This window comes from Balaenoptera ricei, chromosome 19 (genome assembly GCF_028023285.1).
Source record: "Balaenoptera ricei isolate mBalRic1 chromosome 19, mBalRic1.hap2, whole genome shotgun sequence".
Lineage (NCBI taxonomy): Eukaryota > Metazoa > Chordata > Mammalia > Artiodactyla > Balaenopteridae > Balaenoptera > Balaenoptera ricei.
Window position 1 is genome coordinate 45505697 of NC_082657.1, and position 16556 is coordinate 45522252.

The 16556-nt window shown below is 55.6% G+C and overlaps 1 protein-coding gene across 4 annotated transcripts; it reads left to right on the plus strand.

Moving 5' to 3' along the window:
- The first annotated feature begins 230 nt into the window (after positions 1 to 230).
- Positions 231 to 16556, plus strand: PLA2G15 (phospholipase A2 group XV). 4 transcript variants are annotated; one of them, XM_059904594.1, is made up of 6 exons: positions 231 to 340; positions 8989 to 9145; positions 11542 to 11660; positions 11911 to 12009; positions 12408 to 12632; positions 14646 to 16556. In XM_059904594.1, exons 4-6 carry the CDS (start codon positions 11928 to 11930, stop codon positions 15155 to 15157), a joined length of 819 nt encoding a protein of 272 aa, XP_059760577.1. In that variant the 5' UTR covers positions 231 to 340; positions 8989 to 9145; positions 11542 to 11660; positions 11911 to 11927; the 3' UTR covers positions 15158 to 16556. The 4 variants fall into 4 exon arrangements, with proteins under 4 accessions (XP_059760577.1, XP_059760576.1, XP_059760574.1 ...); XM_059904593.1 differs by lacking the exon at positions 231 to 340 and adding an exon at positions 5213 to 5501 and having other exon boundaries at positions 12533 to 12632; positions 14646 to 14969; XM_059904591.1 differs by lacking the exon at positions 231 to 340 and adding an exon at positions 5214 to 5501.

The following is a 16556-nucleotide window of genomic DNA, read 5'->3' on the forward strand; positions in this document are numbered from 1 at the left end:
AAGAAGGGGCTCCAGCCCGGCAAGAGCAGACACAGAGGGTTGCCAAGCCCGAGCTGGAACTGGGGCGGGAGCCGCACCTCACGCTTTCGGACAAGCTGGGCGCTACGTTCGGACCTTCAGACAACTGAGAGCGAAAGAGCCCGGCGTAGAGGAGGCGCCTCCGAGGCCTTGCCCACTAATTCAAACTGCACCGCGTCCCCATTTGGCGGATAAACAGACTGAGGGCGCCCGGGACACGGCGGCTGGAAGGGAGAGGGAAGTAGACTGGTTTTCCAGCGGTTTCGGGCGACCAGCGCTTCCCCTTGCGGTGTAGGCGAATGTCCACGCTCCCCTGCCCTTGGTAAGACAGCCACCCTACTGCCAACCCGCTTGACCCCACCCCCGGAGGCGCTAAGCCAATCAGGCCCGGGGGGAGGAGGAAATACGCTCTTCGGGTACCACCCTCCTCTAGATAAGCCTGGAATGTCAAATATTTGTTCGGTGGGCGGGGCGCAACTGCGAGGTAAGGCCCTTCCCCCACCCAGCCAGGAGCTCGCGTGCGCCAGGCTAAATCGGGCCTTCCTCCCGGCCACGCCCTTGCAACTAATTGCACTTCACCCCAACAGCACCCCAGCCTCTCCTAAAACTTCCCTGGCGTGCATTGCCCCTTGTCAGGCTCCAGACTGGGCTCTGCTCCTAGACGACAGAGCCCCGGGCCATCCCGGCGCTACCTGATCTAAATCCCACCCTTCCTGGCGCCCCCATCCATTCAACCTTTAGACCTTCGCGCTGGGCCCTTCCCTATTCTTCCTTCAGCGCGGGTCTCAAAGCCGGGTTCCCGGGGAAGCCTCCCCCTCGAGGTGCCGTCCTGAGCGCATTCCCATTGGAGAGGCATTCATGCGTGTACAGGTCCCTGCGGGGTAGTAACCCCAAGCGTGGGGCGGCTCCCCCAAAACTCCCGTGCACCTGTCCGACCGCCTCCACCTACATGACAATTCCCGATGTTTGGACTCTTGAAAAACTAAATTCGTTAAAACAACGTTAGGCCTCCTGCTTTGCTGAGCTCCCTTACTCATCTTCAGATGGGTCCTCCCAGATCACACCATTAATACTAAACAACCCGCACTCCTGTCCCCCAGCCGGCTCTCATGTCTCCTTTCTGCCAGCACTAAACCAGCTACTAACAAGATAAATCGTTTATTGTCTCCCTACCCCACCATCCACCCACCCGCGAGAATATCAGATCCTGGAGGAAAGGCTCAATCCCAGAGCCTATCACTGGGCCTGCCAGGCACATAGTAGTAGCTCAAGAATGAATGAATGGTTGACTAAGCTCTCTTCCCATATCCATGAAAAGTAACCTTCCCTGGGGCCACAGGGCCTTTGCACTAGAGTGTCATCTGTGCCCTTTCCTCCCCTCCCAACACACCCTTGCCCTAGTTAACCTCTGGCCTCCCTCCAAATTTTCCCCTCTCAAGGCACATCCCTCCTTAGCAGGGGTCCCCACTGTAGTTTGAGATTTCTGTATTTCACTGATGAATGTCCCCCAGCCCCACACCGCTACTAGCTAGTGTTCACGAATCACGAATGAATGAATCGGAGGTATGGTACGCGAGAGGAATCAGCGAGGCTCCAACGGCACACCCAGAGTCCTTTCCCAAACCGTACTCCGGGTACCTGGGAAAAAGGAACTTGGTCCAGCGAGCCTGCCCGCAAGCTAGTGGACTCCCATCCTCACTTCAGCCCTTGGAAGCCTGCCACTAAGGCAGCCGGCGCTCCAGCCGCAGGTACGTGAAAGTCTGGGCAGATACAGGGAGGGGTTCCTCACCAGGGGAGTGTGGCTCTTCTCGTGGGCCTCCAGGGCGTGTAAGAATGGTGTAAAACAACCTCCTCGCTCCCTCCTGGGAAATATTCCGCTGTCGAAGAGGATTCGACACTGGGTGCTTGCTTGGCGATCCACACTCGCCGGCCCGGACCCATCCCCACGCTCAGCGGCCAACGGCCCCCAGCTGGGCCAGCTGCGACCCTTCCTTACCTCCCAGGCCTCCAGAGTAGCAAGCGCACTAGGTTCCCCTGGGGTTCGCATCTCCGCGCCTTTGCCGCCGAATAGCCTCTGAGTACCCACCAGAGGGCGCCCTGACTCTGTAGACGGAACCAGGTGTTGCGGGGCAGGGAGGAGCTGGCACTGGAAGGCTCGACCGGAGGACGCCCCAGGTGAAAGGGGAAGCCCTTGACACCGCCCCCCAGGCCACTTGTCTCCCGCTTGAGAGTCTTCGAGGCTCCTGGCTCTCTGGACATAGGCCAGGATTTTAAGCTTGGTGTTCAGGGCCCTCAAACTGCTCTGTTCCACTTTCACCCACCACTGTGCTCTACACTGCTGTGATTCTTCTGGTCTACAGACTGCTGCACATGCTAAGCTCCCTGCCTGGAAAACCCACCTACCTAATCATCCCTTTGTTTTCCTGGCACACTCCTACTTATCCATCAAGACCCATCTCTAATAATTCTTCCAGGCAGCCTTCCTTGATGCCTAGACCAGGTTAGAGGCCCTGTTCTGGGCCCCTTGCCCCAGGGTTCTGTCATGATTGGGTCAGTGTTGGCCTCTCATGACTCTAGGGAGGCTCTGGCAGCAGAGGAATAGGAGGCTGCTGAGCTCTGAGCTTTAGGGAGAATCATTTGCCTCCAAATAGACTTAGCTCTGGCTACCACACCAGCTTAGAAGCCCTGGTGTTGATTGGGTTGCCCCAAGCCCAGCCACCCACCTGGTTCAGGTAGGGAAGCTTGGAGCTTGGGCGAGGGAGGGGTGGTTGCAGAGGGCCCAGTTACAGAGGAGAGCAGAGGCTGTTGGCTGGATTCTCACCTGAGGAAGATACCACAACTGGCCTGGCTCCTCAGTCCCACCTCTAGCCTTTGCTCAGAATGTTCTGCTCCTCAGGAACACTCTCCCTCTTTCCCAGAATTCACATCCAACCTGTGGACCTCTCAGTCCCTTATCTTCTTCTCTAGGTCTGACAGGCACCAGGACCCTATCTTGGAAAGGGGGAGGGTTATAGAGAAGGGGGTTTATCACTCATTGATTCAACATATATTAAGCACCTGCTGTGTGCCAGGGATTATACAGGTGGTAACCGAGGAGAACAAATGAGGAGCTTGCTCTTCCAGCAATTATATTCTAATGGGAGCTAGGCAGGAGCTGCTTCAAAGCCAGTGGTCATGTCTGGGCTGAGACCTAAATCAGTTGGGTCCCCAAAAGTGGGGTCTGCAAAGTGGTCCCAGTGCAACAAGTACAGAAGTCCTGAGGGAGAATAAGGATGTCCTGTTCTAGGCAGCAAGGAAGCCATTGAGGCTGGAGATGAGAGAGTTGGGGAAGAGGGAGAGTAGAAGTTGGGGGAAACCAGAATACCCGCCAGGGTCCTCACTCACTGTGAGTGAGATGCATATGATGCATGCAATGAGAGGGTCATAAATGGGGTTAGGTGGACAGTGATGGGGCCTGATTTCATGTTTCATGCCACAGGAATAAGGGCATAAATTAGGACATCAGTAAGGAGGCTGGTATGGAGATGAGGGTAATGTGGCTTTGGGAGGGTAGAGCTGGCAGAACTTGGTGACCACCTAGTTGTGGGTCTGAGACTCAAGGAGGTATCTTGAGTCCAGGATGACCCAGGGTCTGCAGCCCAGGGGATCATGTGAATGATGGGGTCATGGTGAAAATGAGGGAACCTCACCCTCTGACCCCTCTCCATAGTGCCAGCACTGGTTATTACTGACCAGACCTTGGCACCCACTGCCCCAATGGCCATGGTCCTATCATCTTCAGGGCCTATGGGAGTGGGGCAACAGGGAACTGCTCCCAAAAACAGGGCCACACTTTGAGGAGCCCATGGGCATCTGAGGCTGCAGGGCTGACAAGACATTCAGACTGTGGCCAGAGTCCAAGGCAGCCCAAGCTGTCCTGATCCATACCCTACCCCCACGTAACCCTTGGCTCTGGACTCCTGCCTGTCCCTAGCCCTGGCAGAAGGGTCTCTGTGGTCTCCCATACTGGGCCTGCACCAGATTGGTCCTTAGCAGCCCCTCTGCTGGGGCCTGGGATGGAGGTGAGGGAGGCAGGGGTTTTGAAAGGGGGTCACTGGGCCAGGGTCTGAGGTGGGAGATAGTTGGACCTTAAGAGAGGAGGGTATTCCAACCACGAATGTGTTTCACTAAAAGAATATAGGAGGGGCAGGCCAAGATGGTGAGTAGATTCATTGAGGGTCACTGCAGAGAGGCTGGAAAGGGTCAGCCATTGACCAAGAGGAAAAAAGGAAGGGAGGGAGGGAGGGAGGGAGGAAGGGGCAGGACAGAGGTCTTGGGACCAGCCAGGGATGACCAGGGTATTGACTGGCTCTCAGGAGGGGGTGTGTGAAGGATCAAGACCTCCAGTCTCCAAACATGCTGGTCACCCCATTCCAGAATGACACATGGTACCAGAATATTACTGGTCGTCAAATCTTTGCCCACTCTATTCGCCCCCGATTCCATGCACAGAAAGTCTGTGTCCTCTCTGTATATCCGGTTCGCGTGGGGTGGGAGTGGTAGGGGCACATGAGGTCCCAACACCCCTTCCGGTCTTCAGGGGAACTAACCGATGGGCTGGCGCAGGATTGAGGCTCAAGCCCTCTCTTAACCCGGCGAGCAAACAGTTTAGTCGGGGGGGGGCGGGGGGTGATTCTACACTCCAGACCCTGAAACAGGCGGACTGAACTCTCACTGGGAAGCGAAACACGCTGACCTGACCCTTTCCCGGGCAGACAGCAGGTGGCCCCTGGGCCAGTGTAGCTTGAACCCAGATGCCCTCGGGGCAGGGTGCAAAGAACCGACTTGGGAGTTGCCCAAAGGTCCTGGTCAGTCTCCTTAGGCTCAAGAACAGCTTGGGACTCACTTCTCCCCTTCTTCCTCTTGCTTTGACCCGGGTAGTTCAGTAGCGGCGAGCACTGGACCCTGAATTCCCATTCGGCCCGGCGCATTCTAGATCCCTCGTCAAGGAGGCGCCAGGAATCGGGGATGAGGGCTGCGCTGCGTGGACTCAGGGTACCGAGGGCTGGGCTGGGTACCCAGCAGACGCGAGCTGGGTCTGATCAGCTGAGAGCGTGCGCGAAAGCCAGGCTGAGCCTTGATAGATCGATGCGCTCGGCGTGCAGCGCGGTTAAGGGAGTTGGCCAGGGATGAGTAGGGGCTGGGCGGCGAGCTCCGACTGGGAAGGAGAGTTCCTATTGGCAGGCCGTTTTCAGGAGGCGGATCCTGATTGGCCCGGCCGCTGTGAAGGCTGCAAGCGGCGGGGTTAAGCGCGTCGCCGCCGCCCGGGCCTAGGCACGAGACCGCAGAGCTGAATCCGCACCTCGGACTTGGAGCTGCGGTCACTGCCATGGGCCTCCGCCTCTGCCCTTACCGCGCCGCCCTGCTCCCGAGTGCCCTCCTGTTACTCCTGATGCTCACAGATGCGGCGCTCCCGGCTGGACGTCCGCCACCGGTGGTGCTGGGTGAGGCGCGCGTCCAGTCGTGGGTCCATTCGCTCGTGCGTCCGTCTGGATGGGGTGCGGGCGGGGCTGTCTGCATCTGCTCTAAGCACGGGGTGAGGGAGCGTGTGATTGTCTTGTCACCTGGGTTGGCCCGTCCACTTCCTGCTATGCTGGGCTCGGTTGTGGTCAAACTCTTGTCACCTTACCCTATAGAATATGGGGGTAAGTGGGCGGGTTACCACGCGTTTGCGCATCGGTACGCCTGTTCATCTCATTCCCAAGCCTCGCCTCATCCCCATTTTTTAGCTGGAAAGACCGAGGCTCTTTGGCCCCACTCCTGAGGGCCGGTAGGAGGTAGGGTGGCTTCGGAGTTGACCCCCAGGGGCCTCAGCGTTGACTTGGGCTTGGCTTGGACGCTGTCTCCCTCCACCCTTCCAGCCCGACACGTTTCAGAGGGCATTACTGAAAGGGAGCTCTCTGGGGAAGGATTGCTCTCCTAACCTGCCACCAGGGCTTTCCCCTAACTTATCAAATATGTGGCATTGGGCTTGAGGGAGGAGGCCCAAGGGAATCTGAGGATGGCTATAGATAGAGGGAGGGGTTGAGACAATGGCTATGAACAGATGTCATACTGTACCCTTACTCCTGCCAGACCTACTTGGACTACGCTATGTTGGGGCTAGGCAACCTCCCCTGTCTACCTCCTCCTTGCTGCTGGCCCAGGCAACTGTACAGGAGCCAGTAGTATTTCCTTGTGGTGGGTGTGGCAGGGATGAGACCTCTGTCTTGGGGTCTTTGGGTGCCTCATTCAGGCCATCACTCCCACGAAGAGCTAGTGTGTTGGTGGCCATCCAGGGCTCCTAAAAGCAGAGGCATGCTGAGGTATACATTACATACTGAGTCTGCTGCAGCATGACCCCCATGCTCTTTCTGCTGGGAGTATTTTAATGGGGATGATGCAGATCACAGAAGGGTAGGGTTGGCAGGTAGTGTGATCCCAGGGGTCCTCCACCAGGAGCTCTGGGCCAGGAAATGCTCCCGGGGAATGCTGGGCCCAGGTTCACCATGGAGTTTGGGCAGATTTGGCCTTGCCTTCCCTAAGCTTGCAGGACGATTCCCAGAGGTGAGGTCTGTGCTGGGCAGGCACAGAGAATCCACTGACCGAGTCAGGGAAGGTTTCCTGGAGTACGCAGCTGGAGCTGAGTCCAGGAGAGAGTTCCAGGCAGAGGGAACTACGTATCAGAGGGAGGGAGCTAAGCAGTCCAGGCTCTCTGGAATGGAGTGGGGGAAGGACTAGATGGTGCAGGGCTCGTGACTGGTTGGGTCATCTGGACTTTGTCTTGGGGGCCTGCAGGGAGCCTTGTGTGGACCTAAGGAGTACTGAGTATAAAGGGTGTGGCATTGGGAAGTGTGTGGTCTCTGACCGGACTGGTCCTAGACCTTTTCACCTGTATTGGTGCTAAATGCACTCATTAATTCATTTAGTTCTTAGTTGTCCTAGGTCACAGCAGAGGAGCCTCAGGTTGTACCTAGAGGCACTGAGCAACTGGAATCGTAACCTGCCCAGCTTCTCAGAGAGTGAGGCTATTGGCATTAATCCTGGGAAACCCCATGGTGGGCAGCAGACAAGCTGTTCCTGGGCAGAGAGCAGGGACCTAATCTTGGCCATCAGAGGATCAGCATCCAAGGGTGACCAGTCTCTGTGGGTGGGACTCAAATTGGTGGTAGAGGAAGCAGAGGCCAGAGAAGGGATACTGAAGGCCCTGGGTGGGGGAAGGGACTATAGCAAGCTATTTCCACCTCTCCCAGCCTCAGTCTCCTTATCTGTAAAGTAGGCATAATAAGGATATTCTTCCCAGTGTTACTTGAGGTGAAAGGCATGTGGATGGCTCTTATCTAGTTCTAGGCACAGAGGGACCGAGGAAGTGACCATTGGTATTTTTAGAGGCCACACAGCCTGGCCAGGCAAAGCAGATCCGGTGACTTCCTCTTTCAGCTATTTCCTCTCTGGTGGAAACAGTGACCAAGGTTTCTTCACTGCCCTGTCTAGTCCACAAGCATCTCATCTAGAGGCTGTCATGCTGGGGACTCCCCACTTCTGCACCACATCATGAAGGGAGGTGAATGCAGGTGCCACACCTCCCTCCCATGGCTGCCCTGAGGACACAGTGGGATGGTGCACAAGGAGGGCGTGCCCTCTGCAGGGCTGTGTTCACAGCTGGAGGCCAGTGAATGCCCTCGAGAGCCAAACACTGGATCCTAAATGGGGTTTGGAAGGTGTCAAGAGAATGGCATGCGGGAGCAGGTGAGGCCTGAAAAGTCACTGGGAGTAAATGGACTGTGAAGGGCCTTGAATGTTAGGCAGTGAAGCAAGGGGGGAGCGGGGGATGGGTTTGAGTGTCACAAGGGCCCCAGGGCTCTGTATAGACTGAATAAGTAGAGTGAAGTCATCCTTGGAGCCTGGTCACACCCACCCCCATTGGGCTGTGGCTGGAATGGTATGTTGCTTCAAGAGAGCCATTTCCAACACAGGTGTGCCAAGATGCTAGGGCCCTCCAGGTGGGGTGCACTCTGGAACCTTTAGCAGGGTTTAGCTTCTGGGCTCTGGCCTTTAGCAAGCCCTGAGGACCTCAGTAGGCTGGCAGGTGCCTGCTTCTCTCAGTTGTTTCTGTTCGTTGCCCCCCTCCAGAGCCTATCCTGGAGTGCCTTCTTTGCATTTATTTTTGACTGGTTAAGTGGCCCAGTGCTCTGTCCTGTTTCCCAATCCTTCTTTCAGAGTATACAAGACCCTGCCTATGAAGCCAAAACCACCGTCTGTACCCCAACACTGAATTAAATCTCGGAGACAGAGTTTTGGGTGAAGTAGAGAGGAATAGCTTTATTGCTTTGCCAGGCAAAGGGGGCCACAGCGGGCTAATGCCCTCAAAACTCTGTGTCCCAACTTGGAGAGGGTAGTGAGAAGTTTGATAGTAATGGTTCAAGAGGGTGTGATCAGCTCATGGACATTCTTCTGATTGGTTGGTGGTGAGGTGAGTGGGAGTCAACATCATCAACCTTCTGGTTCCAGCGTTCCTGGGGTCTGCTTGCTTGTGGGCAGCATACCATCGTTAACCCGTTAACCACTGACTTCTCCCATCTGGTGCGGGTTTCAGTATCTGCAGAACAGCTCAAAGATATTGTTGTGTGTATCCCTTGATGGGGAACCAGGACCTTGCCCCAAGGCTGCACTATGGTTTCTCTTTGACTGTTTCTCCTTTGTCTTGCATCCCCTCCCTTCCCTAATTAGCAACTGCATGAATCTGCCAGTTGGAACTCAGGGAAGGTCATGGAGGCTGAATGAAGCCTGTTTCCTGTAATCAAAGAAATGGGGAACACAGAAAGGCTTTTGTGCCTAGGAGCCCCACAGGTATCACCTACTCTGCAGCCTGGAACAGCCGTGGGTAGAAGGCCTTTGGGTTTCCAGCCTGCCAGGCGCAGGGTCTCATTCATGCTCTATGTCCCCCTTCAGTGCCCGGTGATTTGGGCAACCAGCTGGAGGCAAAGCTGGACAAGCCGACAGTCGTGCACTACCTCTGCTCCAAGAGGACAGACAGCTACTTCACACTCTGGCTGAACCTGGAACTGCTGCTGCCTGTCATCATTGACTGCTGGATTGACAATATCAGGTGGGGGCTGGGGCACAGGTGGGGCGCTGCTCGCTGACCCAGTCTAGAGACGCCTCCAGAGCCCATTTCTATCTCATCTGCGCCTTAAGAGATACATCTATCTCAGGCTCAGGGTCACTGACCTCTCTCCCTTCCCATTTCCTCTGTCTGGTCCACGCCACCTTGGCACTCTCCCAGACAGAACTTTCTTCCCTTTCCTGCTGCTCCTGTCTCTACCCTCTCCAGTGCCTCAGGCCCTATTTGTGGTTTCTATGCTCCAGCCCCTATTCACAGCCTCGCCTTGGCCCCCACCCTTTCCCTTGCCTCTGACTTGGCCACACCTGCCCCCTCCAGCTGCTTGGGGATTCCTTTCCACTTGCTGTTCTTTCAGCCTGGAATCACCCTTTACACCCTTTGCCTGATAAACTCCCTCCCATTCACTCTTTAAAACCTAAGCCTGCTTCCTTTGTGAAGTCTCCCTGCCACTCCCCAGAGCTCTTTTTGTTTGTTTGTTTGTTTTTTATAAATTTATTTATTTATTTAATTTTTGGCTGTGTTGGGTCTTTGTTGCTGCACGCGGGCTTTCTCTAGTGTGGTGAGCTGGGGCTACTCTTCGTTGCAGTGCGTGGGCTTCTCATTGCAGTGGCTTCTCTTGTTGTGGAGCACAGGCTCTAGGCACGCGGGCTTCTGTAGTTGTGGCACATGGGCTCAGTAGTTGTGGCTCATGGGCTCTAGAGCACAGGCTCAGTAGTTGTGGCGCACAGTCTTAGTTGCTCCACGGCATGTGGGGTCTTCCCGGCCCAGGGCTTGAATCCGTGTCTCCTGCATTGGCAGGCGGATTCTTAACCACTTCTCCACTAGGGAAGTCCATCTCCAGAGCTCTTAACCTCCCCTTTCCCCGGCCACATGCCTGCTCCTCTAACCTGCATTCCCTGCCTGCCAAACATTGTTTCCTAGGATATTTCTTCCATAATAAGATAATCATGTAATCAGAATTACTGCTTATTGAATGCAAACACTATACATTTTACATACTTTCTTTCATTGAGTCTTACAGCAATCCGGTGAAACAAGTGCTGTTTTTAGACCTGTTTTACAGATGAGGAAATCTGGAAGCTCAAAGAGGTTACAAAATTGCTTAGGGTCACTCAGCTAATAAGTGACAAACTAGAATTTGAACCCAGAGTTGTGTGCCTCTGAACTACGGTTCCTGCCCACCCTGAGCTCCCTGAAGGCAGGGACTGTGTCTCTTTTATCTTTAAAGCTGTAGGACCAGAAACACAATTGGTTTTCAATAAATATTTGAGCTGAATGGAGTCTTTCAAATGAAGATTGTTTTTTCCCCTGGAGACACACTAGCTGGTTCTAGCTGGTTCTCTGGGCACCCTGCCTTTCCCTGTTGTTTATGACACCTGCTTTGTTGACTCCTTCCTCCTCCTTGTGCGATCAGGGTTATTTCTGGGATGTTGATCCGCATTTCTATTTTTGTTGCAGAAGCATGGTCTCAGGTACTGCCAGTTGGAGGTACAGGCTGATACTGAGAGGGGCTTATCTACCTTTGTTGGGCCTCTGACCTGTTTAGACTTGCATCCAGCACAGAGTGCTTTGGCTTTCTAGAACTTTGCTGAGTGGCCATTGGGATAATCTACAGATTGCAGAGAGAGTGGGTCCCCAGGACTTTTATTTGGGCCAGTGTTGGGTATCTTGTCAGCTTTCTGTGGCTGATCTTTAAGGGTGGGTGGGACTCAGGACCACTGGGGACTGCAGGTCTAGCCTGTGTTTTCTCAGACACATTTGCCTCCTTAGTATCAAGGGAGGCCAGAGCAGGGTTCCTGGCCTGGCACAAGGCTTTCCTCCTGTCTTCCACCACCCTGTCCCCATCATGTCTCCAGACCTTGCCCACCCACTCACACAGCAGCCACAGGTACTCAGGGTTTCTCTGTCTGGTTCTGTTGTGTGTTGTATTCATCATCTCCTTTGCCCTGTGTTGTTTTATGGTGGGTGGCAGGAGCTGGATCCATGGAGATGGAGCAATGGGAGCCTGCGAAGTTAGGCTGCCTGCCTTTTGGGGTCAAGTGTGATGTTCGTGGCAGAGCCAGGCCTGGCAGCCAGATCCCTCTCCCAACCATATCTAAGACCTGCATTAGACAGTATGGGTGACATTGAGGAGAAGAGAATATTGCCTGACAGGGGTCCTGGAGTCAGTCTTTGGAGTGAGCCTTGGTGGGGTCCTCATTTGGATGTGGTTACTCTGATCTGTGCTTTACAAATTTGCTTTGTTACTTTTTGGTCTGCCCTATACATCTGACCAAACCTGAGGATGGGAAGGGAATATGGCTCAGGACACAAGACAGTATTGGGACACACCAACTTAGGTGTCACCTCTGGGTCACTGGCTCAATATCCCCTCCTGGCAGGCTGGTCTACAACCGAACGTCCCGCACCACCCAGTTTCCTGATGGTGTGGATGTGCGTGTCCCTGGCTTTGGGAAGACCTTCTCACTGGAGTTCCTGGACCCCAGCAAAAGCAGTGTGGGTGTGTAGCCCTTCCTCATGGCCCCCAGGGAATGGGGATGGAGGTTCTGATGGACTCCGAGAGTGGGAGGAGCCCTGTTGGTTTGAGTGGGGGTAGCCTGTGAACCGTCTCTGATCAGTGTGGGCACAGAGCCCTATAGCACTCCTTCGGGGATCTCCCGGCTGTAGGTGTCACAGTCTCCTTGGCAGGCGTAGTGTGGGCAGCTGACAATGACTGTACTCTCTCTAATCCTATGGATTTATGTCTATAGGTTCCTATTTCCACACCATGGTGGAGAACCTTGTGGGCTGGGGCTACACACGAGGTGAGGACGTGCGGGGGGCCCCCTATGACTGGCGCCGAGCTCCAAGTAAGTGGTTGCTCTCACTTCCTCCCTGAGGTCATGGGGGAGGGGGTTGGGGAGGAGGAGATCACAGCCACCAAAGGTCCTGGGCCTTTCCCTACTCCCGGGTCTCTGGCATCCAGCCCAGCCATCACAGCTCCCACCCCTGGTCAATCTGTCCTGTCCTTCCCCCACCCTCAGCCCAGGATTTCTGGGCCTCTGAGCCCTGGGGAGAGATAATGAGGCTGAGGAGGGGAAAAGGAGCTTCTTCTCCCTTCATGGAAATTGAGGGGAAACCAGACCCTCTCCACTTGGATTTTCACACACTCCCCACCCACCTAGTCCTGGGTCTGGCCTGAGACACAGTCAGTGGTTCAGGCCCAAGGACCGTTCCTGCCTGACCCCCGCCTGGCTCTGGCCTGCAGATGAAAACGGGCCCTACTTCCTGGCCCTCCGCGAGATGATCGAGGAGATGCACCAGCTGTATGGGGGCCCCGTGGTGCTGGCTGCCCACAGTATGGGCAACATGTACACACTCTACTTTCTGCAGCAGCAGCCACAGGCCTGGAAGGACAAGTATATCCATGCCTTTGTGGCACTGGGTCCGCCCTGGGGGGGCGTGGCCAAGACCCTGCGCGTCCTGGCCTCAGGTAAGACCCTGCCTGGCCCAGCATGGGGGGTGCTGGTATCAGAGATGGCACACTCTCTTTCCCTCTACAGTGGCCTCCTGGGCCACCCTCACGTCTCTTCTCTTGGGTCAGGACCCTTCCTTCTCCAGAGTTGTATTCTTTTCCAAACATCTCTTTCTAAAAGAGAATATAACACTACTTCTAAATTCACCTCTCCAGCTGATGACTCTTGTTATCTGTGTAGGTTTCTTACAACATGTACACGGAGTGGCATAACCGTTGGTCATAGGGCACATGTGTACACACACACACACACTCACACAGCTTGGGCCTGGCTGGCCTAACTTGGTTTGATCCAAAGTTTTCTGGAGGAGCCTTCTCCCTCTCTCTTACCCCCATCCTCACTTCTTCATCCCCACCTTCGCCCCAGAGAAGGAAGGTTGGGCTACAGTTTCCTGTTTATGAGTTACACCTCCCTCTGTGGCAGCGGGGAGCCTCTGTGGGCCACACAGAGAGGAAGCAGGGGCAGATTTGTCTGGGCCTGCTTGCTTGGCAGTTGGGAAAACCACCTCCTTCCCTGTTCCTCCCCAATCCACCTGCCTTTTCACAACTGTTAGAACATACCAGCTGTAGCCCCAGGGCTCTCTTCCCTCTGCTAGGACTGGATGTGAGCCCCATGACCGCTCACTTTAGGAGCTGTGAGCCGGGGCTGTACCAAGCATTTGATGAGCTTTCTTCCTCAAGTGACTGCCACTGCCTGACCTGCTTATTGGTCACATGATCATTGTGATCAGTCCTCTCCCAGTAGTGACCCTGGATTAGCTGGACAGTGAATCCAGTTATAGTGAGGACTCATCACAGCTACCTACTCTGTCCTGCCTGGACCTGAAAGGAGAGATGTGGGCCCTTCTGAGTTTGAGACAAGTTACCATGGTGGAGTTCAGGTACTGGCCCTTTCAGAGCTTCCCCATGAGTCCCCTTAGAGCGGTGGTCCCCAACCTTTTTGGCACCAGGGAATGGTTTTGTGGAAGACAGTTTTTCCACGGAGGGGGCGGGGGGCTTGGGAGGGGTGATGGTTCAGGCGGTAACGCGAGTGATGGGGAGCGGTAGCTAAATCGTCACTCTAACCCACTGCTCACCTCCTGCTGTGCAGCCCCGTTCCTAACGGGCCGCGGACTGGTAATGGTCCGCGGCCCGGGGGTTGGGGACCCCTGCCTTAGAGCTTTGCCTCGGATTCTGGGAGACTGCTGTCAGGCTCTGGCAGTCTGGGAGTGGGGGTGGGACAGGACGGGTGGTAGTCGTGGACCTTAGCTAGGGGTTCCCTTTTCTGAGGGCTCCTAGAGCCAGGCCCCAGCAGGCAGAGCTGAAGGCCTGCAGTCAGTGGTGGGGTGATGGGTGGCCGTGGGTCCTGGGCAGAGGCCCCTGTTCCCAAGTTCCAGCTCATCCTCTGGCGATCTCACTGGCTGGTGGGTGCGTTTGTGCTGCTGGCATTCCTATGTGAGAAAGACTGTCACTTTGTCTGCAGCCTCCCCTCCTGCCCTGTCTCCTGCAGGCCTGGCTGCCCAGGTCAGTGCCAGGCAGGTGGGTGGGATGAGACCAGGGCTGGCTGGATGTAGGTCTGAGCCTAGGAAGGGAAAAAATGTTTACATAGCTCAATGTAGTAAGAGATTAAGAGGACTGTGTCTTTGGGCTGCCCACCTGCTGATTCACCTGTGACAAGGTCAGTACCCACAGGCTGCGTGATAAGTGCTCTGGGGAAGGTATTGTTTTTACCATAAAATCACCCTGTGGGCGTGTGCTGCCTAAATCCCTGGTGACAAAACGCAAAAGGAAAGAAACAAATCTTGGTCATGTGCTTCCTAGATAGAGCAAAAATACAGGGAAATAGGGGAGTTGTCACCGCGTTAACAGCATAGAGATGCCAGAGTGCTGGCCAGGCCCCGGCTGGGGGCTGGCAGGGGCCCTGGCGGTGAGCATGCTGCCCAGCTGGCTTGCATTCCCGAGCACAGACTGACTGGAGCCCTCTATCCGCAGGAGACAACAACCGGATCCCGGTCATTGGGCCCCTGAAGATCCGGGAGCAGCAGCGGTCTGCCGTCTCCACCAGCTGGCTGCTGCCCTACAACTACACCTGGTCACCCAACAAGGTCTTCGTGCACACACCCACAGCCAACTACACGCTGCAGGACTATCGCCGCTTCTTCCAGGACATCGGCTTCGAAGACGGCTGGCTCATGCGGCAGGACACGGAGGGGCTGGTTGAGGCCATGGTGCCACCTGGCGTGCGACTGCACTGCCTCTACGGCACTGGTGTCCCTACGCCAGACTCCTTCTACTATGAAAGCTTCCCGGACCGCGACCCGAAAATCTGCTTTGGTGATGGTGACGGCACTGTGAACTTGCAGAGCGCCCTGCAGTGCCAGGCTTGGCGCGGCCGCCAAGAGCAAAAAGTGTCATTGCAGGCACTGCCGGGCACCGAGCACATCGCGATGCTGGCCAACGCCACTACCCTGGCCTATCTGAAACGCGTGCTCCTCGGGCCCTGATTCCTATGCTGGGCAGGGCTCTGGGATGGCCTGGCCACCACTGCTTCTCCTGGCCTCTGGGGCAACCATGGCACATGAGTTGAGCAGTTTGTGACTGATCATCTAAGGCCCTGGATCTTGGGTTGTGAAGTGGGGAAATGCTGGGTTTTTTATCCTTCCTCTCTGGGAATGAGGAAGGAAGACATAGTCTGAACTTACTTGAGGGACCCTTGGAAAGAATGCTGCTGATGGTGGAATTGTGACCTCAGGACTGGCTCCGCAGGTGGATTGGCTGGCACCTGGCCCCAATCCCCAGTGCTGGGGCCTTGTGTTCCTCCTACCCCTGTGGCCTTTTCACACTCGCCCACTAGGGCCTGGCTCCTCAGCTTTCTTGTGAGGGATGTTACTGAACTGTGGTCCCTAGGTTGGGCTCCTGGTCCCTAGGGTGTACCTTCTCACACATTGGCCACAAGTTGGCCTGCTACTGGCCATGGGTGGCTGGAGCTGCTGTCTTCGCTGTGGCCTAGCTGCTCACACAGCGTGACTGTGGCTTTCTGGGGGCAGCCCGGTTCCCCCTGCAGGCAGGGGTGGGTTGTTATGTTATCCATGGTTCCCAGGCCCTGGGGCATTCACTCCTACCTCCCTTACTTCTAAGAACAGCCTAGCTCAGGGCTGGGCAGCAGATGGCCCCCCAGTTCTCGGGGCTGTGTCCCAGGAGCCCTGATCTCCTTGGTTGGGCTGTTGCCCACAGTATTGATGCTGCCTCCCTTTGCCCTGGGGCTGTGGTTCAAGAATGAGAGCAGAGCCTGGTGCCATGCCCTTTAGGTACTCATGAAGAAAGAGAACTCAAGGAAGCAGCCAAGGCCAATCAGAGCCACACTGAGCTGCCCTCTTGCTGACCCTCCACCACATTGCCACTGCCCAGGATCTCTCTAGCATTCACATGGGCTGGCACAGGACTGAGAGGAGGTAGGACTCTTGCCCACTCTGCCCAGCACCCATCCCCACCAGGCAGCTCAGTGGTGTTTAGTCAGCAGGGACTTGCCCAGAAACTTGAGTGGGCCCCTGAGAGAGCCAGGGGCCTTAGGGGCCCCCTAGGGGTTTTCTTCCTGCTCCAGAGGTGCTGCATGGATCTCCCTGTGATAGCAGGGATGGAGGATGTGGATCTGCCTTGGTGGTCTCCAAGTGGGCAATGCCTAAAGGCCAAGACTTGGGTCTAGCCTCTGGGGTGGAGCCCCAAAGCCACAGTCAGGCTGGACTGTGCTTCGCTCCTACAAGGTTTCTGTGAAGCGGAATTTTCTCTGTTGCATTCATACCCAGCATCTGTCTCTCCCTTTGTTCCTGAGTGGTGGGCCCCACATGGGGCTCTGAGCAGGCTGTACCTCGATTCTGGCAATAAAAGTATTCTGGATGCTGTAAA

Coding starts and splice junctions, on each gene's coding strand:
- PLA2G15 (XM_059904591.1), top strand. CDS start 5,387: ATGGGCCTCCGCCTCTGCCCTTACCGCGCCGCCCTGCTCCCGAGTGCC. Junction 5,502..8,988: donor TCCGCCACCGGTGGTGCTGG/GTGAGGCGCGCG, acceptor GTCCCCCTTCAG/TGCCCGGTGATTTGGGCAAC. Junction 9,146..11,541: donor TGCTGGATTGACAATATCAG/GTGGGGGCTGGG, acceptor CCCTCCTGGCAG/GCTGGTCTACAACCGAACGT.